Genomic DNA, 23,959 nt, shown 5'->3' on the forward strand with positions numbered 1-23,959 from the left:
TCCCCTAATCCAGTGCATGCACTCATAACCCAAGATAATATTGTTAGAAATAAGCCTACAGGGAATAAATGCGCTTTGAGAGTCGTCAATGATCAGTGGTAGAATGGTGCGAAGCCTATTAGCCAGAACTTTAGCCACCAGTTTATATGTCGTGTTGCAAAGACTAATGGGCCTGAAATCCTTCACAATTTTCGGGTTCTTCGTTTTGGGAATAAGCATTTTCAGTACAAAGTTAAATGTGTATATTTTCGCTAATTGCATCGTTCAGTTTTACTTAGGAAAAAAGCAAGTGGAATTATTGCGGAAAAACGAATATATAAATTTAATTATATATTTTTCCATTGCATATATGGACTGTATGAATTTGTGTTATATTTGGCAAACTTCAGATACAATATTAAACCATTGTATTATTTACACGTTATCTCAAGAAAACACTACTACTCTTCTCAAAAAGGAAAAAAAAAAAGAAAAGAAAAAGAAAACAGTACTACTCCATTATTTACTCGTAATAACATAAGTTTGTGTGTGATTGCTTCGAATATATATTTTACAAGTAACAGCCACATAACTCGTGACCAGTATTTCAAATTGAAAAATCAAGACTCGATACATAGTGAATTTTACGGTCTATATTTGTGACAAATTCTGATAAATGAATTACAAATTTCTTTTTAGTTCTTACGCCGCCTAATCCGGTCATTGCATATAGATATTTTTCATCCTCGATAAATAAAAAATAAAAAAATCTATTATCTTTAGTCAAAGGTCCTTTGCCCAATTTATAGATAAACATTAATCTAAAGTATTACACGATCCCACAAGTTAACTATCCTAATCTTAAGACTTCTCAAATTTCACAAATAGTCCTGTGCAACCGATTGCACCGTGCAACTGGTTTCCAAAATGACACTACTTCAATATACGAATGACACTTAAAGATCTTTAAGTGTCATTTGTATGTTGAAATAGTGTTATTCAGAAATCAGTTGCACGGTGCAACCGATTGCAGAGGAGAGTGTCTCTTCAAATTTTTAAGAGTTAGCAAGCAGACACTATTTAACAATCTCAAATATATATAAATAAGAATAAAAGAAATTTATATAAGAGGTGTTTATTTTGTATAATTGATAAGATGCATAATTGAATATTTTTATTTTTATTATAATAATTTCTTCACTTTTAAAAGATGGAGGCGATATTCTAAAATTCCAACCCATCTTAATAAACAAGCATTAATTATTTTTATTCTCAAGGCTAATATTTTTTAAATCTCGCGATTTCAATGATATATGAATTAAACAACATTAACTTAAATAACTCATTTTAGTAAAAAAAAAAATTGTTTATTTATCATCAATCTGCACATGAGGCGGAGCTTCTGTTTTTTATTTTCTAAAATTTTATAAATCATATAATAATTCAAATTTTATATGAGTTTTAATTGCTGATTTTTTTTTATTTATTCGTTTCAAGATTTTATTATTTATTTTTCAAAATTAATTTTTTTTTTCGAAATTGATATTTTTTTCGAAATTAATATTTATTCGTTTCAAGATTTTATTATTTATTTTTTGAAATTAAATTTTTATTTCGAAATTGATATTTTTTTTTTGAAATTAATATTTATTTTTTAATTTTTTTCGAAAATTATGTTATTTTTATTTGTTTCCACTAATTTAGAGATTATCCTAAAATAATCCTAGATTTGATTCCACTAATTTAGAGATTTTCATTTCTCCAAATAATAATCCCAAATTTGATTCCACTAATTTAGGGACTCTCCTAAAATAATCCTACATTTATTTCCACATTTAATTTATTTTTCGAATTTTATGTTAATTTGATTTGTTTCCACTTATTTAGAGATTCTCCTAAAATAATCCTAAATTTGTTTTCATTTATATATATTTTTTGAATATTTTAAAAAAACATTTCGAAAATGATTTAAAACACAAAGAACCGAAATAACAAGAAAAATGTGTTTCATTTATATATTTTTTTTCGAATATTTAAAAAAAATCGAAGATGATTTTAAAAAAAAAAACAGAAATAACAAGAAAAATGTAGTTGAGGGATTTGAACTTGAGATCTCAATATTATGTGAATGATACTTTGCCACCTTGTCCGGTAGTGGCAACCACATTAGTCAACCGTTAGAAATAATAATAAACTGAATCATACGAAGGGACATCGTTTGAAAAAATAAATAACATATATTTGAATTAAATATATTATAATAATGCAGTAAACGTGATATAATAATAAGAAATAAAGTTTAATTAATTAATTGAAATAAATTAGTGAACTTGAAAAAAAGAAATTGTGAATACATTAGGATATTGGTCGGAAAAGTATATAACATATAATTGAAGACAATGCATTGTAATATAGTATTGATGTTGATTTGATAATAAGATAATGAACTACTATAGTGTAAATAATGATGTCGAAATAATTATACTCAATGAAATAAAGTTGAACTAATTGATTGAATTAAATTAGTGAAGTCAATACCTATATGACATATACATGAAGACAATGTATTATATTTTCGTATTAAACGCGATATAATTATAAGAAATATTTATACTCAACGTTCATCAAGTTCAATTTATTAATTCAAATAAATTAGTGAAGTTGATAAAAAAAATTAAAAAAATGAATCATATGATGTGATTCTGCTTGGAAAACTATGTAACATATAATTTATTTGAATATATTATACTAAAGTATTGTAATCGATATGACAATAACTAAATAAACCACTATTGTGTGATTAACGAAGTCGAAATAATTATTCTCAATGAAATAAAGTTGAATTAATTAGTGAATTCTTAAAAAAATGAAATAACTTGAATTGTATAAGATATATATGTAATGAAGAAAATTTTATTAAAAATGAAAGAATATATATGTTGGCCAAGTAAATGAAGACATATACAATATTAAATATATTATAAATGAAGGAATATGTATGTGGGCAATATAAATTATCAAAATTATAAAATTAAATATTATATAAATGAAGGAATATTTACATTGTAGAAACAATTGAAGTTGTTTTACGAAAAATAAAAATTGTCTTGAATATATTATAAATGAAGTAATGTATATGTTGTCAAAACAATTGAATAAGTTTTACCCTAAAAACATAGAATTGCATAGAATATATTATAAATGAATAAATATATAACTCAATGGAATTATGTTGTGTAATTTAAAATTTCACTTAAACAAAATGAATCATACGATGAGACATCGTTCGAAAGAATAAATAACATATATTTGGTTTAAATGTATTATAATAATGCAGTAAACTTGATATAATAATACGAAATAAAGATTAATTAATTAATTGAAATAAATTAGTGAACTTAGAAAAAAGAAATTGTGAATCATACGATGGGATATCGCTCGGGAAACTATATAACATATACTTGAAGACAATGTATCATAATATAGTATTGATGTCGATTTGATAATAAGAAAATGAACTACTATAGTTTAAAAAACCACATAAAAACTGGTTAAAACCTAGGTGTCTTAAAATCACTACTCTTTTTATATAGTTAAACTCGATTGTTTTGGTTGATGCATTTAGTTGGTTGTGGATGTAACTGATTACCGTTAAGATAATATCGAAGAAACATTCAAATAAATTTAGGTGGACCCATTTATTCGCATAATTATATTTTACATTCATAAATACGTATCTTTCTAAATTTACATGCCCTGGTTGGTATTTTCCTTAATTAAAGCCAAGGAATAAATTACAATTATATTTCATTGAAACTATGGTGAGGATTTTGGAATATTCCCTTCCAGAACGAGATCTCAGATTCAATCCCCATCACTTCGATCAAATGCTGGAACTAAAATTTATAACCGCTAACCACATAATCCGTATATTGAACCAAACTTCCACAAGAGAGAGAGAGAGTTTAAAATCATTGTTGGAACAAGTTTGGAAACCAAGCAAACGGCATGAGTTTTGAGACTACCAAAACTTCAACCTCATGCCAAGAAAATCTGCAATTCCGACAACAAAACATAAAAAGAAGGCATACACAAACAAGATAGCTAGAGCTGCGATCGAGGATACAGACAGAGTGTCAACAGACAAGTTAACCACTCCTGTAAGAACATTAGCCTGCACACATTTGAGAAGGCGGGTGTTAGTGTCTCTACCGAGACCCAAAACATTATATGTATGCAAATCATGAGCAAGGATGGGTGTTATCTCTAACCAGAAGAAACGATGCCAGCATATTTCGACTAAAAGCTTCTTCCATGGCTGAACTCTTACATCCCGGAACACAGTCGAACGGCATCACAATGGCTAACACCTGGGGAAGTGATATGTGGTTATTTGCTTGATTGGTAGCAGCAAACAACACATAGGGAAAGTATAAGAGTTCCAGAAGAGATGGATTGAGAGGGAGTTTGGTTGAGAATTCACAAATATGAGGTTCTAGAAATGGGAGATTTCTCTATTTGTGAGTGAGTAGTGTTTGTTCTAAACTTGCAAAATTATACAGAAAAGAACACAGTCTTCGTTAATCGTTATTGAAATAAATTTAGTAACACCAGTACACAATACAAGGAAATTAATATATGAATTTGTGCACGATATACATAATATAACTGGATCATCTTTTTTTGTGAATCAAATACGACAAAGTTACCTGAAGGTTGGAAGCCAAGATAAGAGAAACATATGCCATGTTGCACTGCACGGAAATCTCAAAATCATTATCTTCTATCCTTTAAAGACAGTGGTATACAATGACAACCGTTAGTTAAATTACAAGTATAGGAGTGTGACATTTCAGAGTGGCATTACCATTCGGCGAGATGTTGCTTCAACATACCAGTCTAGAAGCAAAGTTAGTGACCTGTAACAAGACGAAGAAGGAAATCAAACGACCTGGTAAATTGTTTGATTAAATAATAAAAGAAGCAAATGTTGGGAACAAAACACAGCCCTCTTACCAGAAAAACATGCAAAGAGCACAAGCCCTAGTTCTTGCAGATTTATTGGTTTTTGACATAGCATCGGCATTGTCTCCAAAGAAGACGTAGCTTCCAATTCTGACACCAATAAGATACATACCCCAATATCCTGAAACCAAGAAAAACCAATGGCATATTGATAAAATAGCATTTCTTTTAAGGAAAAATACTGTTTATGTCCACAATATGTCCTAAGAGAAATGTATAAAGAAGAAATAGAAAAGATACTTAATGAAGAATACCCAAACTACAGAGAGATCCTTACCAAATATGCTAAATATCCCTTCCTTGTTTTGGCTAAAGATGTCAGTTTTCCTTTCTTCAGAAAGAAGATATTTATTCAGCCCACACAATAGTAAAGCTTGATAACCTGATATCACATATGAGTCCACACATGTTACCCGAACAAATTACATGATTTATACAGCTTTCATAGTTAAGGACCTCTGCTAGAACAGAAAGGACATTGGAATTGTGTAGTACCAATTAGGATGAATGAACCTAGAACGCCACAGTATCTTGGATGAACGTTAATAATTAATGTGAGGATAGCCACAGCGGCTAGAGTGAAAAAGAAGTTCCAGTGGACACCATATTCACCAACATGAATCTATAGGGAGAAACAGACACAAGCTAAATTGAAGGAAAACATGCAAACACAATTGTTTTAGGGGTACAGGATGAAGAAAATAAGGTGCCAAAAGAGGAAATGAATAATTCAGAGGATGATCGTTGAAAGCAGAAGGGTAAATCAGTTGAAAATCTCATATTATTGTACCTGGTAATTCACACTTGATGTAGAGACAAGTCGAGCAAACCCCAAAATAATCAATGGACTGGTTGAACGAAGACCATTACTCAGTGTCCTAGATTGGCACGGACGAACAAGAAATTAAGAGTACCTAATCAATCATAATATTCATACAAGAGATGTTGAAACAACAATGTTCCAGAAACTGGCAACTAAAAACTAATTCAACAGCCATTGAATACTAATACAAAACAAAACATCCATGAACACCCAATAATAAAATTGTCAATAACTAACTGCAATGTTAAGTAACTAAACTAATTGGGATCAGAACCAAGTCATTGCTGGTAAGGATATAGAAAACAATCAATATATAAATATATATATAGGACTTGGGACCCTTGGTTAGTTATGCTATATATATATATATATATATATATATATAGCATAACTAACCAAGGGTCCCAAGTCCACTACAAATCATAAAAAGGAGAAAGAGCACATGCGGAGAAAAGCACTTCAGCCACTTACATATTTGTGATGCCACGCGCCTGTCGTGAAACCAAGGCATTTGCTACTACAAATGAGCCAACCCCAAGATCCATCTAGCATGCCAATACAAAATCAAAGTTTATCCCTGAACTAATAGAAGCTCTAAGTTGGACAGAAAAGTGACAAATATTGCAGATGATGATATAAGCAAACACACTTAACGAGGACTTATGCCAAAGTAAGCACATAGTTCTCACCAAACTAGTCCCATATGTCTCTGTTTTTGCATATCTTCTGGGAAATATCTTGAAATCAACAGCCAAAATAGAGAAGCATGTAACAAGCATCTGCACTAAATCATCCTTGTTACAACAGTAACTACAACTGATATTTGACTAACAAAAGTTTGACAGTGTACCGTTGAGACCCTGTAAGATGTGATATTTTCCCTAATAGAGTCTACACCACCTTCCTGCAAGAATGAAGGTCCGTTTCTGTTCTAAAGATTAAATTAATTCCAAAAGCATATGAAATACAAAATCCATTAAGCACAATTAGACCAACTAAATTTCTCAAGAATCTTAAATATTATCATTAATATAAGAAAGGGCCTATTAAAAATCTTCAAATGTCACAAGTTTACCTATCAAATGTTTTCAGGCAAAACAGCAGCAAAAGCACCAAGATTGTGCTCCAATAAGTCCATTCTGCCAGAACCTGTCATCAGTGAGTCACTCCGTTAACTACAACCACCAAAAGAATTCCATTGTACCCAGTATTAAAGAGTTCTTTTGTAGATTTAGAATACTTACAGTCAGATATAAAATATAAGGCACAGCAATGCAGAGAAAATCAATAAGCAATACTACAACACAAGCTTTGAAACTCTTGCCACCACCAGCAACGTTATCATCTTTCTTAGGATAACCTGATTTTAACCCAAAAAATGACAGAAAAAATAAAAATAAAATCATCATGCGAAATGAACAAAACAACAAAGAGAATTCACAACTTCGATCATGGAAAAACTATCAGTAGAGTCCACAACAATGTAATTACCATTACTCATCCAGTTGAATCCGATGCAACGTCTAATAAGAACCAAAATCTGAAGAACACGAAAACAATTATGAGCTGACAACGCAAACAATAAAATTGAAAAAACTGTATAAATAATACTCACTGAAAGATTTGTGACCATAATGAAAATTTCGAGCTTGGAAGATCCCGTTAAGTTGCTCACGAATCTGTAACAAGTAATATTTTTTTCACGATAAATTTCATAAAAAAATTCAAAGTAGCACAGCAATTTGAAAATCAGTGAAAGTAAAGATCAAGTCTTCGATTGTGCTCACTGTTCTTTGAGGTGTCTGTTGGGATTGAAGGACTCCATGGATGAAGCTTGACTGGCTTCGAAATGCTTTGAGAATTTCTACAGAAGAAAAGCTACGTAAAATGGTTTTGGGCTTGAGATTTAACCTCATAGAAAATGTAAAACCCAGCATTTTCACTACGGTATATATATATATATATATATATATATATATATTTATGCATTCGGTTTTAAAACAAGATCAATATTTATTATATGGCCAGAGAATAGTGTAAGAATGGCTCTTTTATTAAAGAGCAGATAGATTAGTCAGCTTTATAAGTATAAATGGATTATTAAGTTTGTTAATCCTGAGTAATTCTCCAGCCAACACGTAGCACACCACTTTTTAGTCAGCTGGTGTTAAACCGCCTATAAATTCAGTATAATACCATGAGCCAATCCAACCAAATTTTCTCAACTCTGCCATCATCTGTTACAGCAATCTTCCGCAGCACAGCAGGTCCAATTCACAGGTAGTATCTCTTATTGCAGTTCCAAATTCAGTATATTAGAGCAGCAACTAAGAATAATAGTGATGAATAATAGCTACACCAAGTAGATACAAGCATAGTTGCAACAGTCCCTAACTCTAATTTCTTCTACAAAACAGTATGCTTTTCCCCATCAAAATATCAATTTCTCAGTAAATCAGCAAAAGAGAATAAATTTACAGGACAAGAAAAAGGTAGAAACTTGAGCTGCAGTATCGGTAGACGAGCTTCCACGCCGGAGTAATTCCTGAAATAGGGAAATAGTTGGGATTAGTTAGTATTAAGTTTTAAAATAGAACTGTAATAAAAGAGAGGAGGAGATAAAACACGGAAGTGATGGCAACAGCAGTAGCCGCGAACCACCGCGGCAGAGGCCCGACTGGAAGCGGCGACCGCGAACAAGAGAGGGCAGAGAAAGAGGGAGCTCGAGGGAGAGAGCAGAGACAGAAGTAGAGAGAGAGACAGGGACTTACCTGAAACAGAGGAGGCGGCGGCGTGACAGAGACGACGGCGGGGCGGTAGGCTTCGCCGGAGAGACGAATTCCAGAGGGGATGAAGAGAGGTAGAAACCCTAGGATTTTGATTTTATAATTTGGGGATTGAGACTTAGGGAAAAGAGAAATGGAAAGAAAGGAAAGGGGGAAAGGAGAGGGCCGGCCTCGCCGCGCCGGAGGCAGGGAGGACCGGCGACACTCGCCGAAAGAGAGAGAGAGAGAAAAATAAGACGCAGAGTGAGAAAACGCAGAGAGAGGGAGAACCTATGATGGACGGATTCTTCAAAAATTAGTATGTATGTGGAATCGGATTCTTTTAGGGTGCGATTCTCTCGAATTTTCGTCGGATTCGCACCCGATTCGCTACGTGGCGTATCTTTTAAAATAATTTATAAAAATAAACCGGATTCACAAATTCTATAGGCGAAATTCACGTATCTCGTGCACGAAAGGCCTTGTGTACACAAGGTTATTTTGATAATTTTATTTTCAATTATGACTTATATATTGGATATATTGGACTAATAATATTTGAATCGTTATATTGTTGCTCAATTAACTTATATAATTGAAAATACTTAACTTTTGGGTAAAATAAAATGTAAATTACATATAATTAATTTAAGAAAATTTAAATTGTATATATTTTATAAGCATTATATATAATAAAATTTTAATAATTAGATGTATCCTTGCCGAATCACACCCTATAATTTTTAAAACGCAAATTATTCTATGCGATCGTCGCACGCGTGTGCGATGGGTTTGCCCGCCCCGTTTAGAGACCCGCCCCGACCCGGTTTTCAAAAGTATAAAAGAGTTTTTTTTTAATTTCCCCTCATTTTCGGCCTGCGTTTCTCTCTCTTGGGTTAGGGTTTTCTCTCTTCTCTCTCTTTGTTCATTCCGCCCCCGACTCTTTTCTCTCTCTTTCGATTCCTCTTCATTTTCGACTTATTTTCGGTGTTCTTCTCGTTTATACGCACTGATTTACGGAGCAATCTTGTGTTCATCGGTTCTTGTTACTGATTCTGAACCGATTTTGTGGTGTACGAGGCATGTGGGTTTTTGCTTTTTTTCCCCCTTCCTCTTTTGCGTTTTTTCTTCGTTTTGATGTTGTTTTCTGTTTATTTTGTGAAGTGATTCTTCGGATTTCACAGTCTGTTATTGTGGTCGTCGTTGATTTGGAACCTCAGCTTCAAGTTATTAGGGTTTTCGTCTATATTTAAACTACTGCTGTTTTCTTCGCTTTTTTTTTTTAACGAAATACTTGTGTTGTTGTTATATGTGATGTGTTTGTGTTTTCTTAGATCTGTTGTTCATTAGTTATGGTGTTGTTTAGATCTGTAGTTTTCTAGATCTTGTATTGTTTAGATCTGTTGTTATTGTTTAGATATTTTTGTGCGAAAAATGTAACTGTTACACTGAAAAAAATAATTATTCATGTAAGTAAATGTATACTTCATTATATATGTACATTTGAATATTACTTGTGCATGATTACTTGCTAAATGTATTACTTATGCTTAGCAAAAGTAATTGCCTATATTATGATAAGTATTTATGTTTTCTGCCACTACTTATTTTTAGAATGACAAAGAAGAAACATGTGAAGGGGATAACAACATCTTCTGCCGAAGCTGGTGAGCAGGAAAGGTAATACAAGTATAAAATTAAAAGTATACTTTCTGGTTGAATAAAGTATGTATGTCTTCCCTTAAAATGTATTACTTATGAATGAATTCTTTGAAATGGTATATTGGCTGGAAACATTCCTCGTGCTCGATAGATCACCTACTAGGTGAGCTGGGTCTGGACTTAACAACGCCACGTACCTTTCATTGTTCTAATTTGCAAACTTCTGAATCATTACTTGCTAACTGTATTACTTCTGCTCAGCAAAAGTATATGTCTATATTATGATAAGTAAACATGTTTTTCTGACACTACTTACTTTTAAAAGTATATTTTCTGGTTAAATAAAGTATGTATGTCTTCCCATAAATGTATTACTTATGAATGAATTCTTTGAAATGGTATATTGGCTGGAAACATTCCTCGTGCCCGATAGATCACCTACTTGGTGAGCTGGGTCTGGACTTAACAACGCCACGTACATTTCATTGTTTTAATTTGCAAACTTCTGAATGATTACTTGCTAAATGTATTACTTCTGCTCAGCAAAAGTATATGCCTATATTATGATAAGTAAACATATTTTTCTGACACTACTTACTTTTAGTATGAAAAAGAAGAAACCTGTGAAAACGATAAAAACTTCGTCTGCCGAAGCCGGTGAGCAGCAAAGGTAATACTTATTTTTAGTTAAAGTAAACATAAGATTGATATAATATACTATATTACTTAATTTGTATAAAATTTAGTAATACTGTATTGCACATTTAATTTATGCTTTACATTTTATTTCCAAAATTTTTAATAATTCTATTTTTAATTTGATTTTTAGGATGTCGAAAAGGACAACTCGATCATCTGCTGAAACTAGTGAAGCAGAAAGGTAATACAATAATAAGTATAGATTTTCTATCACAAATGTATTACTTATTCTGTATTAAAGTAAATATTAATGCATTGCTTTTTATATTTAAAATATGTAGAATAGTGAAGAAGAGAAAAACAAAGAAATCTGATCCAAAAGTTGCTGATGGATAAAGGTATTTAATTTCATTTTTTAATCAATGTATTATGTATTAATTATTTATAGGCTTATTTCATAATAAATTTGCTGATATTTCTTATTTCATAATATATTTAGTGTGATAGTGCAACGAAGCAAGAAAGATGAAGATGTACTAATAAAGTCAAAGAAAGAAGTGAAAGTTGTTGTAAAACGTCAAAGGTATTCTTTTTATATATATCTAGTGTTATATTAAAAGTTTTACTTATGTCAAACATATGTAATAGTTATAATTTATAATTGTAAATATTACTATTGATGAATGTATATTATAATTACTATATATTTGTGATATCTTCTATTTAAATTTGGTATACATTATATGAAACAAATGCAATAGTTATAATTCATAGTTGTAAATATTATTTATCACAAATGTATATCTTATTCTGGTATTTAATTTGAATTGTATTACTTGAATAACTAAGATTGTTTCTGGTATTTCAATTTGTAATATAATACTTATTCGTTTAAAATGTAAACATAAGTTTTATGTAATGAAAGTAAATATAAATATGGTATTGTTTGTTTTTATGTAGGTTTATAGTAAAATGTAAACCTGTCAAGTTGTGTAACTTGATTTCATTGTTGAATGATGGCCAAAAACAAAGTATTAGAAATGTAGGTTTTGGTGGTTTGCTGTATATGAAAGAGTGGAAGTATGTTGGTTGGAAAAACATAATGTGGTTTATAGAAAAGTTTAATCCTTGTTCTCGTGTCTTAAGTTTTGAAAATGGACACAATTTGGTTCTGACAGCTGCTGATGTAGAAGATTTGTTTTTATTACCTAGACCTAGGGAAGAAGGGTGTGATGTTTTATCCTATGATAGGAATGACACTGTTGGGTTTCAGTTTGTTGAAGAATTCAAGAATAGGTTGGGTTTGGGGGCTGTTCCTACCCACAAATCAGTGTTTCGTCTTATCACTAATGCGAATGATGTTAGATTTAACAATGGTGGTGAAGATTTTGTTATACTTTTCATTCTCTATGCTCTTTCTACTTGCCTGGCTCCTACCTCCAATACAACCCTGGAACTAAATCTTCTTAGAACACTTAAGGATGTTAGAGATATTCATAAGTTCGATTGGTGTTTGTTTGTTCTGAAAAAGCTATGCAAAGCATTGGAATCATATAAAAGAGGTCATTACAATGTGCTTAATGGATGTTTGCTTATTCTTCCTCTGCTGTACTGTCACCATTTCAAGTGGCAAGGTAAACGTCTGCCATTTACCTTGCCACTTATAAGGCATTGGACTTCTGAGAAGTTCAATACTAGATTTAAGGAAGAATCTCTAGGGGAGACAGTTTTTGGAAGAGGAGAGTGGGTTGTAGGCGTATTCCCTATAAGTGAACAAAATGATGAAGAAGCTGCTGCTCATGTGGGGGAAAATGAGCAAGATAGGGAATGCCGGAATAGGAATGACCAAGATAGGCAGGCTAGGAATAGAAATGACCAACAGACAGAGAGTGACAGAAGAAATGAAGCAGAGGTACGTCCACGTGATGAAGATGTTTCAGGGAGCCGTCAATTGATCACTTACATTCTTCCTGAAGGCGAAAAATCTGACATGTGCATTGATGCTATTTCAAAAAATGTAAGTTGTATTTTTATAACAATTCAAATTTTTAATTTTGTTATTCTCATTCATATATCTTACTTTGTTATTTTTTGTAGGATTTGCAAAAATCATTTTTGATTTTGAAAAGGGACTTCAATGTGATAGTAGCTAAACACATTGATAGAGTTCAAGAAATCAAAAAGAGTAGTCCTAAAACTGTTGAAGCAGAGATTGCACCTGAACCATCTTGTCCTAAAGCAAATGCACCAGAGATTGCACCTGAACCATCTAGTCATGAAACTGGAGAACCAGAGAATGCACCATCTCCATCTCCACCTCCACCTCCACCTCCATCTCAAGCTCCATCTGAATTTGATATGTTTAGTATGGACTTCTGGACTGATGAAGTTCTTAGGGAAGTCGAAGATATTGTTTCCAATTTTACGGCAGTGAACAAGGAGAAAATCTTAAAGAATGACTATCCAAGATTTAATGAAATTCCTTCATGATCACAACCAAGTAAGTTTAAATTAATGTTTATTTTGATTAATCTTTATTATTTACTTTATTATTATTTGAATTTATCATTTTAATTTTTATTACAGGAGAGGAGCAGGAACAAGTTGGAGAAGGATTAGAGAATTTGCATGTTTGTGATACTGTCATTCTATCGACTGATATCATGAGTAAGTGTAAATATTATTTCTTTTTAATTTTGTCTTTATAAATTAGTTTAACATTATTTGTATAACTAACTTCTTATTTTATTGATTTTTAAATGTAGAAGGCAAGCAAAATGTGGAGGAAGAGAAGAAAAATTTGCAAGTTGACAGCAGTTTGGATGGTTCCCCTATTTATCTTGGTCTATCTGATAGGATGAGTAAGTTAAAATAGTATTTAATTTTAATTATATGTTTATAATTGATAATTTTATTTATTTGCAAATGCAGATGAGCATGATAGTGGGATTGAAAATGTGGAAGTTATTGGAAAGCAAGATGCTGAGGTAAATATCAATGTTGACAAGATACTGCAAAAGCTTGAGAGGCCAATGAAGGAAATTTATGAGATTCCTTCTTTTAAGCTTTGGAGTCAAACATCTTCATTGGGAGATGATGAAGCCGAAAAGGAGAAAGGTGTGGCTGAAGTACTTATTAGTATATTAGAGTAAATATTTATATCAAGAAATGTATTACTTGTTGTGCTGTAGAGTAAATATTATTGAACATTTTTTTCAGGGGATTGTCTTGAGAAGCAGATTGAAGTTGAAGATCCAAAGAATAAAGAAAAAGTGAAAAGCATTGAAAAGTGCAGTGAGGATCAATTTAAAAGTCCTGGAGTTCAAATCTCTGAAGATGTGACAGTTCATTACAGGTTTGATAAGGTCAATGCAGGTATGAAATTTTTCTGCAGCATTGAATTAATTTATTATCAGTTTTTATAATAGTTAATTGCCTAGTATAATATTTACATACAATAGAAGTAATCATTGCCTTTAAGAAAAGTAATTTTCCTTGTTTATTTTGTGCTTGTAGTTGAGAATGTCGCCATTATTGATCCTATGAAATGGAACTCTGATTCTGATTGGATCATTGAAAAACCATCATTCAAGAGTAGAATCATAATGAACAATGCAAAGTATTGGAAGGACATGTCTAGGCGACAGAAAGACATTGCTGATTTTTGCTTTCATGAGCATCGACTTATGAACACGTATGTAATTTCTTAGTATTATTTTCTGCAGATGTTAGCATTAATTTAGTTTTTTCATATGTATTCATAATTTGCAGGAGCAACGTATTCAAACATGATCTTCACTGTTGGAGGTTTGTTGTGGACTTCAATGGCATTAGGTCATTGAATGAGGGTGTATTCATTGACACTATTGTCATTGATGCTTGGGCTTTGATCTTGAACAAGTCTGTTCAGTATCATAATGCACAGAATTCATATTTGACTCGGAAATTCTATTTCAACACTCAACATTCAGTATGTTCCAAATTTAATCTCTTTATTAGTATTTTATGATTTCGTAAATTAACTTATCTTTTATTTTCTTCACTCATCGATATTTTTTTATTTTCAGTCTTACCTTCAAGGTATGTTGCGTGCCACTGATCCTGCCGTTATTGATAGAATGGGATACAATGCAAGAAGTTGTTGGCATTTTTCAATGAAGCAAATATATGCTTCAGCTTAATGACTTGAAGAATATTCAATTCGTAAGAAAATTTATTTCAGTTTGGATTTATTATATAATTATTTAAATGTAAAGTAATCTTTCTGTTCACTTTAAGTAAATCATACTATGAAGAAAAGTATAAGTTTTTTGTAGTATTTAAATTTGGAATTTTTTGTTACTAATATATAATTTTCTCTTTGTTTTTACAGTTTTTTATCCCAATCTGTGTCAATAACCACTTCATAGCGGTTGTCGTTAATTTTGAACTTCGGAAAATTCAGTACCTCGACAATATTCTTGGCAATTGTGAAGAAGATTCTGATGTTTGGAAGCTGTTGGATATTGTGGTATGTCATTTTAATCATATTTTATGTTATGTTAATTTATCATTCTTATTACTTACAGATTGCATCTTTTATGCAGAAAAATCAATTCTCTATATTCCTGTTAGATATGGAACATCCCAAAGCTCTGGATATGGAAAATTTTCCAATTGAAGATGTACCTTTTGATTGGAAAAGTGCGAAGACAAACATCGATTGTGGTGTCTTCCTTATGCATCATATGGAATTCTTCAATGGGTATCCATATATATCTCCTAATCTTTTACAGGTAAATATTTATATATCTTTCATGTTTGCTGCGCTATTTAAAGACCCAATCTGTCACAAGAATACTTATATAGTTTTTTTGTTTCAAGGGACCTCAAAGAAGAAAACTAAGGGCAGAATATTGTTCAAGAATCATTCTCATGAGATTCTTAGTGAGATTTTCAAATTTGCAAAAAGGAAAAAGTGATTATGAAACTTGGAGTTCTGAAACTTGGGATTCTGAATATTGTTTTTTGTGTTTTGGTAAATATTAATCTGTACAACTTGGGAGTCTGAATATGAATCTGTAGAGTCTGATGTGAGTATGGATTCGTAGTATTGATTTTATGTGATTAGGTATCATTTTGCATATTTATCTGCAGAATTTGGTGTTCATATGTTGATTTGGTTAACTAGATGTTGGTATGAATTGGTACTAAATTGCGGTTCTTATGAAATATTTTTTAATATGCAGCTGTGATGATTAGTACCACTTTTAGTTTTTGCTTTAATATTTGTTCAAGTAATACTTTTGTTCAGAAAAAGTAAATGTTTGTTCTAAAAAAAGTAACACTTTTAGTTATCGCTTTAATATTTGTTCAAAAAATATTTGCAAAAGTAATTCATATTTGATAAAAGTAAACATTACTTCTAGAAAAAGTAATACTGTTTGATTATTAAATACGTATATTAAATACCTCTTCATATACTAATTGAAAATAATTATTTAATTACAAATCTGAACTCAATCAATTAAGTGTTTGAATCTTTAAACAAAATACCTATATTAACATACACAAAATATATATATATATATATTAACGTAAGTATACTTATGTGGCTAGAAGTAAATGTTAGGCCTTACAAAAGTAAATATTCTACGTCTCGGGTTTAGTATTCAGTGGTTAAATTGTAGAATATATTTAATTAAAGAACGTATTTATATTGACATAAGCCAAATACCTATATTAGAGTAATTAATTACACATTTTGGGCAAAAAAAGTAATTAATACGGTTCAGTATTCGACGTTTAGGGTTTAATATTCAATGTTTAGGGTTCAGTATTCCAGATCTAGAGTTTAGTAGTCAGTGGTTAGGTTGTAGAAAATATTTAATCAAAGGAAATAATTATATTGACATAAGACAAATACGTATATTAGAGTAAGTATACATCTTGGGCAAGAAAAGTACATATTAGGCTTGACAAATGTAAATAATCTGGTTAGGGTTTAATATTCAGGGTTTAGGGTTTAGTATTCAGTGTTTAGGGTTCAGTATTCGTAGGTTAGAGTTTATTATTCCCGGTCTAAGGTTTAGTATTCAATGTTTAGAGTTCAGTATTTTAGGTCTAGGGTTTAGTAGTCAATGGTTAGGTTGTAGAAAATATTTAATGAAAGGAGATATTTATATTGACATAAACCAAATACCTATATTAAAGTATACATCTTGAGCAAGAAAACTAAATATTAGGCTTCACAAATATAAATAATCTGCTTAGGGTTCAATATTCGGGGTTTAGGGTTTAGTATTCAGTGTTTAGGGTTCAGTATTCCAGGTCTAGAGTTTAGTAGTCAGTAGTTAGGTTGTAGAAAATATTTAATCAAAGGAAATATTTATATTAACATAAGCCAAATACCTATGATAAAGTATACATCTTGGGCATGAAAAGTAAATATTAGGCTTCACAAATGTAAATAATCTGGTTTGGTTTAATAGTCGGGGTTTAGGGTTTAGTATTCAGTGTTTAGGGTTCAGTATTCATGGGTTAGGTTTATTATTCCCGATCTAGGGTTTAGTATTCAGTGTTTAGAGTTTAGTATTCTAGGCCTAGGGTTCAGTAGTCAATGGTTAGGTTGTAGAAAATATTTAATCAAAGGTGATATTTATATTGACATAGCCAAATATCTATATTAAAGTATACATCTTGGTCAAGAAAAGTAAATATTAGGCTTCAGAAATGTAAATAATCCGGTTAGGGTTCAATATTCAGGGTTTAGGGTTTAGTATTTTCAAATGTAATAGTTATAGTAACAAATGTATACATTGTTCATAAGAAATCAAAATGTTAAACTAACTTACAGTACATATTCCTGTATCAAAAGTAAGATAAAAATAATTGTATTACTTGCATAGTAATACATTAATTCACAACAAATAATTTTGAAATGTATGCGTGTTTCAAAGTCTCAACAATAATAAATAATAAACTTCAAAAGTTTCAATAAATGATGGTCTTGTTTGAAATCAAGACAATAATATGATCAATGAAATAGTAGTTCCACTTGCTTGAAATGTAACTCCCTTGAAACTCAGGTTCCTAAAAAACAAAGTGACAATATATTGTTAATCAACAAATATATATATATATATATATATATATATATATATATTGTAATGAATAAAATTAACGTTTATTAAACTATACATCAAATCATTCGAACTGATACTTTACCTAAGAACAATTATTACTTTTACTGTAAAGCAACAATTTTAATACCTGTCCAGAATGTTATATCCAATATACCCTGCATATTAGAACAAAAATATACTTAGAGAACAAAATATACCCTGCATAAAGTGAATGTATAATTAAATATCAAAACTTTTACCTAAAATAAATGCTGATTTGGTGTTTTTGAGCCAAACTCATTTGGTTTTTGTAAGTTTGATTCATCAACACTCTTTCTTTTCTTCTTTGTATTTTTCTCCAAGTGTCCTTTGATCCTTTGCTTCCGCCCCTTTGTCACTGATTTTTTAGGATCTTTAACACTTATACTAGATTCAGAGCATGTCTCTAAATCTTGAGCTTCATTTGTTTCTGATATTGTATTCTTCATCTCTTGAAGTGCTGCTAATCTTATAGATTCTAACCCATCTTCAACAAGTCTTCTTGCATTCTCATTGTCTTGGACTTGTAGAGCTAGATTCAAGCAGTTTTTCACAAATTGATGCCTCCAAGGTTGAGTACTTTTACTTTGTTGCTCAACATTTTTATCCCATAGTGCTTGCTTTGCAAGTTTTGTCCACCTCTTGTTTATGTAGCAGTCTGGAATTTTGTCTATTAAGTGAGTGAGTAGTATCCTCAAACAATGACTGCATAACATCCCGCATTCTTCAAACAAGTTGCAAGTGCAACTCACTAAAGTACTCATCACATTATAAAAACTGACTTGGTATGTATGCTGTCCATCTTTCACTTGATAAAGCTTAAAATCATATTCTTCACTTAGAAGAGAAAAACTACCAGCAAGACATCTCATAAATTGCTTTTCAAAATCCTTAAAAACTGTAAGAGTGTATACCTTGGAAGCTTGCTCTATAATTCTAGTCATAGGTAATGCCGTCGTTGGTTGACCTCTTATACACTGAAATTCATCACTCAGTTCATTGGATCTCCAACGTTCTATGGTCTGCTTGAAGAGTCCATAAAATTCAGTCAAATTTGTAGTCTTTTTTGCTTTGAATCCTAAAGCATGGTTAATGCTTTCACTTCGTTGAGATGAAAGAATTCCTGTAGAGAAGTATTCTTTGTTGAAAGCATTAGACCACTTTTCTCTTAACTCATATAATCTCTGAATCCACGAGTTGTTTTGCAAGTTATGATTTTCAACCATTGCTTTCCAACATTCCTCAAAATCATATGAATCAATGCAGCCAGTTATACATCTTTGAAATGCATCATAAAAAGTCTTATCACTTTTTAGTTTTCCCAAATGAGATTGTGCATTTTGATGTAGATGCCAAATGCACAATCTGTGCCTTGTCTGTGGAAACACCTTCTCAATTGCTTTACTCATTGCCAAGTCCTGATCTGTAAACAATGATATAGGACTTCGACCCCCATGCTCTTCTTGAAAGTCTCAAACAACCACACAAATGTTTCAATCTTTTCATTTGACAAAAATGCACAGCCAAACATTACATTCTTCTTGTAATTATTCAATCCAACAAATGGCGCACAAATTAGGTTGTATTTGTTGGTTCTATAGGTAGTATCAAACACCATAACATCTCCAAAGATTGTGAAGTCATCCTTCATCATGGAGTCCCTCCAAAACACATGACTTAATTTACCATCTTCATCTAATCGCACTCTATAAAAGAAGTCATCATTTTCAGCAGATTGATCTTCTAAAATGTTCAAAAGTGTTTGAGCATCACCTCCTTCTATTGTTAAGATTTTCAGCCTATTCACATAGTTTATACAATCTCTCTTTGTATAGCCAATCATATCCTCACCCCCTGCTTCTTGCGCCATATATCTATAAGCATCAGTAGCTCCTATCCCAGATGATAACATATCTTCAATAATGACAGCATTTTCATCGCTAATTGTTCTATTAGAACGATGCATATAGCTTAACTCTTCTCTAGTCAGTGGATGATTATGCTCCAACACATGTTCTTTGACCTCATACAAACCTTCATCACTAGTACTCAGTTTAATCCTCAAAAAAGCTTTGCAATCTGTCCTTGTTGTAAGTACAGTTTTCTTTCTAACCTCATTCACATTGCTAGCATTTTTTCTTAATCCTTGACATGAACAAACCATAACCCTAGAGACTAACATTCCATTACTATTATATCTCGTAGTTGATTTTCTCACACTAAATCCAACCTTTTTAGCATGTTCTGAGTACAACTTCATGAGTTTTTCAATATCCTCGTCTTTTTCACCAACCAAAGATCCACAAATATTATCAAGATCACCTAAAAAAATATCATAATTTTTATTAACATAAGTTGCTTACAGAAACATATACTTTGCTCTGTATGAATGATTACATTTGTTGAACATAAATTATACTCTTGATGAATCATAAAATTTATTCACATAAATTATTGGGAGAAGATCCTTAAGAAGTAATCAATTTCTATCCCAAAGGGAGAAGATCCTTAAGAAATTGATTACATCTATCCCACAAATTTATACTCTTGATAATGATATATGTAACTAGGAAACTTATTGACAGCAATTATTGACAGAAACTTATACTTTATATATAATCATATTTACTTTTGTTCAGTCGAATTATTACTTTTGTAATTTAAATGGTTCAAACAAAGTAAATCAAACATGTGGAATAGTTATTGATTTTAGTAAATTACCTTGAGCACTTGACATGATTTGTAAAGTATTTTCACTCCGTTGTTCCACATTCACACTTGATGAATCATCATTTTGAGTATGTGAATTAGATCCCCCCGTGTTTGTATCATCATTTGTTTCCTCGGCATTATCAGTCATCATTCTTCTAAAAGAAAAGACAATAACAAAACAATAAATCTTCAATAACAACATAATATCTTACAGTCAGTAAATGTACAATATTTTATATACAAAAGTAAACTTTATATTGATACAATGTAAACATTGTAACTATAACATATTACTAAAACTTCAATTATGATAAAATATAATTTGTTCAGACAGAATATAATTTATTGTAAACAAAAGTAATCTTTACAGTGAAACAATGTATACATTAAAATATCTTTACCTAAATTATGAAATCTGTTTCGGAACTTTAATAAACTTCAAAGAAATCTATGCTTTGCGCTGCCGTCGAGAGGGCTGAAATCGTCGGCGATTGAGGTGACGGCGAGAATTGAAGAAAACTCGACCGTTGAGGTCCGAGATCGGTAAAATTGGAGGTCGGAAATCGGAGGTCGTGCTCAATAGAACAGCAAATCTCCGCGCCGCCGTTTATTCGGCGCGAATGTTGAAATTGCGAAGAAAATCGGACAGCCGATGTTGTATGAAGACGGCGTTGGTTTCTTCGCCTTGGCTTGAGAGTGCTGGAGGTTGCAGAACGACGGCGTTGGTTGCGCCGCCTTGGCTTGAAAGTGGCGGAGATTCCAGAAACACTCGGAAAGGAGGCGGACGAGTGTTCAGAGGAGGCGGATGAATTTTAGGAGAAAGGGGACGAAAAAATGTGAACAGTAACCCTAATACCTATTTAAACTCCGGGTCAGGGTTCCGAGTTGAATCGGGCGTGGGTCGGGCCGGACCCGTTGCACGGGTGTGCGACCGTCGCACAGGAGACCTGCTGTTTTTAAAAATCCGTATCCCCGTACTCGTATCGTATCGCCCCCGCATCCGCACCTCCGTACCTATGCAACATAAGGGAGAACGTGTGTGAGGAGAGAGAGAAGAGAGAGAAATCTGATTGCTTGTTTTAAGAAAGAAGAGTTGTAGTTTAGTTTTAATTTACTGATTCTTGGATAATTACTTGGGCCATTTAATCTTTGTGGGCTTAGTTTAAATAAAATTGTTGTTGGACTTTGATAATAAATTAGATTATGGACTTAATTATTAGTTTGGGTCCTTAATTCATTTAATTGAGATGAGTTTATTTTAATTTAAGCCTATAAATATGTATAAAGGATTATTAGCTATTTGCTAATAATTGGCTTGATTTATTAAATGGCCTAGACATGTAGAATTATTTTAATTAGTGTGAGCAGAGTTATGATTAACACCAGAGTTATAATTATCGTAGTTTAAGTTGTGATTTAGATAATATGTTAGTATGCTTTTAATAAGTTAAGTTCAGAAAAGTAGATTACTTAGATTAGAGGAAGCAACCCTAAAGTTTTAAGAGATATAAGTTTCAACTAGGAATTCTTTTCTATTTATTTCTTGTCTATCTATCCAATCTTACCTTGGGAACCTCATTATAATGAAGGTTCGAGTGGCTTTATAAAGTGAATTGTCGTTATGTTATTGTGAGTTGTCTGCTTTTGAGTTTAGAAAAGATTGCTTATGATTACCAAATATTTTGGTAAATTATTGTTTAAGCAGGTTAGTGATCTTTATTGAGATCTATTTTCTTTTTCATTTTCTTATTTTGTTTTCAGTCACACTTTTTCCCGACTTAACTATTCACTAGCTTAGGTCGGGCTGTGACAGAAAAGGCCAGGATCAATAAAAAGAAAAAAGAAAAAACAAAAAGGACATTCAAAAGGCCCAATACAAGCCCATGATCAATAATTTCCACACATGTTGCATTATTTTTAGGGTTAATGACATGTAAATTACTAAATTATACCCAAATTGTGGTCTGGGTACCGCAATTCAAAGTGTATCATGAAAATAGCTGCACTATAAATTTGATCTGATTTAGCAACTCCGGAAAATTTCCAACGAAAAAATAATGACGTGGACGATTGGAAATCCAACGTGGATTCTCCGGACCCAAATCTAAACACAGTCATTTTAATCAATATGATAGGTCGTCATTTGAGCTAAATTTTCACTTAACCCTCTTTTAATAAATTTGATTCGTAAACCCTCGTTCTATGGAGAGATCGTGCGCTCACGACCATGCTAAATCGCAGAGATTCGACAGCACCACCACCACATTCCGCGGCCCTCCTGATAACCATCACATTCCCAAGCTTCAGAGACCTTCGCAGACCAGCTCAGAGTTTCTGTACCTTGGCACTTTGGTCAATTCACACGCCGCCGCCGCTGCTACGAGCGGCGGCGTTATCTACAATGGAAGCAGTAACGCCCCTGGCGACAACCGCACTTCAAATCCGAAAAAAATGGACTCCCCGGAGCTTCGCCCGTTGCTGATAACACTCATGTTTCCATGGTTTTTAGTATTCATATGATGTCATTTTTATAGGAAATTGAGTGTTGGATGGTTGTTTTGTGCTTAATTTGCTTTATCTTGTGAAACACGATTCTTACTCGAACTTTGAAGGAAATTTCAGGTTTATTGAGTTTGAATTTGGAAAACTATACTGAAATACAAGTTGTAGAGTGTCTCGATAGAAGTTCGTGAGTGCAAACGGATTGCAAATCCAAGTTCGGACGAGAAAGTTATGGCTGAAACAAAAACATCGCGCGCAGCAGTCAGAACTCGGCGGTCAAACACCGTTGACCACGGCCCGAAGAAGGATTTCCGGCGACCTGACCGGCGACCGCCGCCTAGGTCGCCGGGACTTCTGGAACATTGGAAGAGACGCGGCGATCGCCGTGTTATGAAGAATTTTTGTGCTTGGGCCGGCGACCGCCGGATGGGTCGCCGGGTGGGTCGCCGGCTACCCGGATTTTTCAACTTTTCCGCATTTTTGGAGTTCTTCTAGGTTTCGAACACTGTATTTTACCCTAATACTATAAATAGGTCTTCTTTTGACCTATCTAGGGTTCCTTTTCAGTCCTAAACTTTATTTTCTCAGTTTTATAGCTTTAGATTATTATTGCTTTCCAGTTTTTACAGCTTGGATTGGATTTCCACAAGATTGAAGATTCAAGCCGCTACAATTGTTTTATTCAGAGTTTTATTTAATTCAGTTCTTTC

At 32.3% G+C, this 23,959-nt stretch overlaps 4 protein-coding genes across 13 annotated transcripts; 1 reads left to right on the forward strand and 3 right to left on the reverse strand.

Annotated features, from left to right (window-relative positions):
* Positions 1-3,652: 3,652 nt before the first annotated feature.
* LOC131006768 (uncharacterized protein At4g17910-like) lies at positions 3,653-21,918 on the reverse strand. Of its 7 annotated transcripts, none has more exons than XM_057933900.1 (19): positions 21,783-21,918; positions 8,599-8,883; positions 8,306-8,372; positions 7,615-7,691; positions 7,443-7,506; positions 7,319-7,367; positions 7,072-7,187; positions 6,903-6,976; positions 6,678-6,753; positions 6,517-6,606; positions 6,299-6,372; positions 5,795-5,882; positions 5,500-5,626; positions 5,282-5,386; positions 4,996-5,125; positions 4,847-4,898; positions 4,689-4,733; positions 4,251-4,349; positions 3,653-4,153 (listed from the first exon to the last, which is right to left on the reverse strand). In XM_057933900.1, exons 4-19 carry the CDS (start codon positions 7,650-7,652, stop codon positions 4,001-4,003), a joined length of 1,380 nt encoding a protein of 459 aa, XP_057789883.1. In that variant the 5' UTR covers positions 7,653-7,691; positions 8,306-8,372; positions 8,599-8,883; positions 21,783-21,918; the 3' UTR covers positions 3,653-4,000. The 7 variants fall into 7 exon arrangements, with proteins under 7 accessions (XP_057789883.1, XP_057789886.1, XP_057789880.1 ...); XM_057933903.1 differs by having other exon boundaries at positions 7,615-7,705; XM_057933897.1 differs by having other exon boundaries at positions 8,024-8,372.
* LOC131006770 (uncharacterized) lies at positions 10,187-16,116 on the forward strand. 4 transcript variants are annotated; one of them, XM_057933907.1, is made up of 17 exons: positions 10,187-10,272; positions 10,859-10,924; positions 11,084-11,134; positions 11,235-11,291; positions 11,393-11,476; positions 12,991-13,393; positions 13,480-13,560; positions 13,659-13,754; positions 13,825-13,880; positions 13,959-14,010; positions 14,113-14,268; positions 14,410-14,587; positions 14,665-14,863; positions 14,961-15,096; positions 15,266-15,403; positions 15,480-15,668; positions 15,757-16,116. In XM_057933907.1, exons 7-14 carry the CDS (start codon positions 13,557-13,559, stop codon positions 15,072-15,074), a joined length of 855 nt encoding a protein of 284 aa, XP_057789890.1. In that variant the 5' UTR covers positions 10,187-10,272; positions 10,859-10,924; positions 11,084-11,134; positions 11,235-11,291; positions 11,393-11,476; positions 12,991-13,393; positions 13,480-13,556; the 3' UTR covers positions 15,075-15,096; positions 15,266-15,403; positions 15,480-15,668; positions 15,757-16,116. The 4 variants fall into 4 exon arrangements, with proteins under 4 accessions (XP_057789890.1, XP_057789889.1, XP_057789887.1 ...); XM_057933906.1 differs by having other exon boundaries at positions 13,825-14,010; XM_057933904.1 differs by lacking the exons at positions 10,187-10,272; positions 10,859-10,924; positions 11,084-11,134; ... (10 more) ...; positions 15,480-15,668; positions 15,757-16,116 and adding an exon at positions 11,823-12,910.
* LOC130987123 (protein FAR1-RELATED SEQUENCE 5-like) lies at positions 18,257-19,444 on the reverse strand. The gene has a single exon (XM_057910776.1). It carries the CDS (start codon positions 19,442-19,444, stop codon positions 18,257-18,259), a length of 1,188 nt encoding a protein of 395 aa, XP_057766759.1.
* Positions 19,441-20,898, reverse strand: LOC130987202 (protein FAR1-RELATED SEQUENCE 5-like). Its single transcript, XM_057910883.1, has 2 exons — positions 20,757-20,898; positions 19,441-20,357 (listed from the first exon to the last, which is right to left on the reverse strand). The coding sequence occupies exons 1-2, from the start codon at positions 20,896-20,898 to the stop codon at positions 19,441-19,443; spliced, it is 1,059 nt and encodes a 352-aa protein (XP_057766866.1).
* Positions 21,919-23,959: the final 2,041 nt, after the last annotated feature.

The sequence above is a fragment of the Salvia miltiorrhiza genome, chromosome 1, assembly GCF_028751815.1.
Source record: "Salvia miltiorrhiza cultivar Shanhuang (shh) chromosome 1, IMPLAD_Smil_shh, whole genome shotgun sequence".
NCBI classification, from domain to species: domain Eukaryota; kingdom Viridiplantae; phylum Streptophyta; class Magnoliopsida; order Lamiales; family Lamiaceae; genus Salvia; species Salvia miltiorrhiza.

Excerpts from the sequence above, each read along its gene's own strand:
- LOC131006768 (XM_057933897.1), bottom strand. Across the intron at positions 6,607-6,677 it reads CATCTTACAGGGTCTCAACG|ATGCTTGTTACATGCTTCTC; the intron begins GTACACTGTCAA and ends GATTTAGTGCAG. Across the intron at positions 5,387-5,499 it reads AGGTTCATTCATCCTAATTG|GTTATCAAGCTTTACTATTG; the intron begins GTACTACACAAT and ends ATGTGATATCAG.
- LOC131006770 (XM_057933904.1), top strand. The coding sequence starts at position 11,960 with ATGAAAGAGTGGAAGTATGTTGGTTGGAAAAACATAATGTGGTTTATA. Across the intron at positions 12,911-12,990 it reads TTGATGCTATTTCAAAAAAT|GATTTGCAAAAATCATTTTT; the intron begins GTAAGTTGTATT and ends TATTTTTTGTAG.
- LOC130987123 (XM_057910776.1), bottom strand. The coding sequence starts at position 19,444 with ATGAGTAAAGCAATTGAGAAGGTGTTTCCACAGACAAGGCACAGATTG.
- LOC130987202 (XM_057910883.1), bottom strand. The coding sequence starts at position 20,898 with ATGATGACTGATAATGCCGAGGAAACAAATGATGATACAAACACGGGG. Across the intron at positions 20,358-20,756 it reads AATCATGTCAAGTGCTCAAG|GTGATCTTGATAATATTTGT; the intron begins GTAATTTACTAA and ends ATATTTTTTTAG.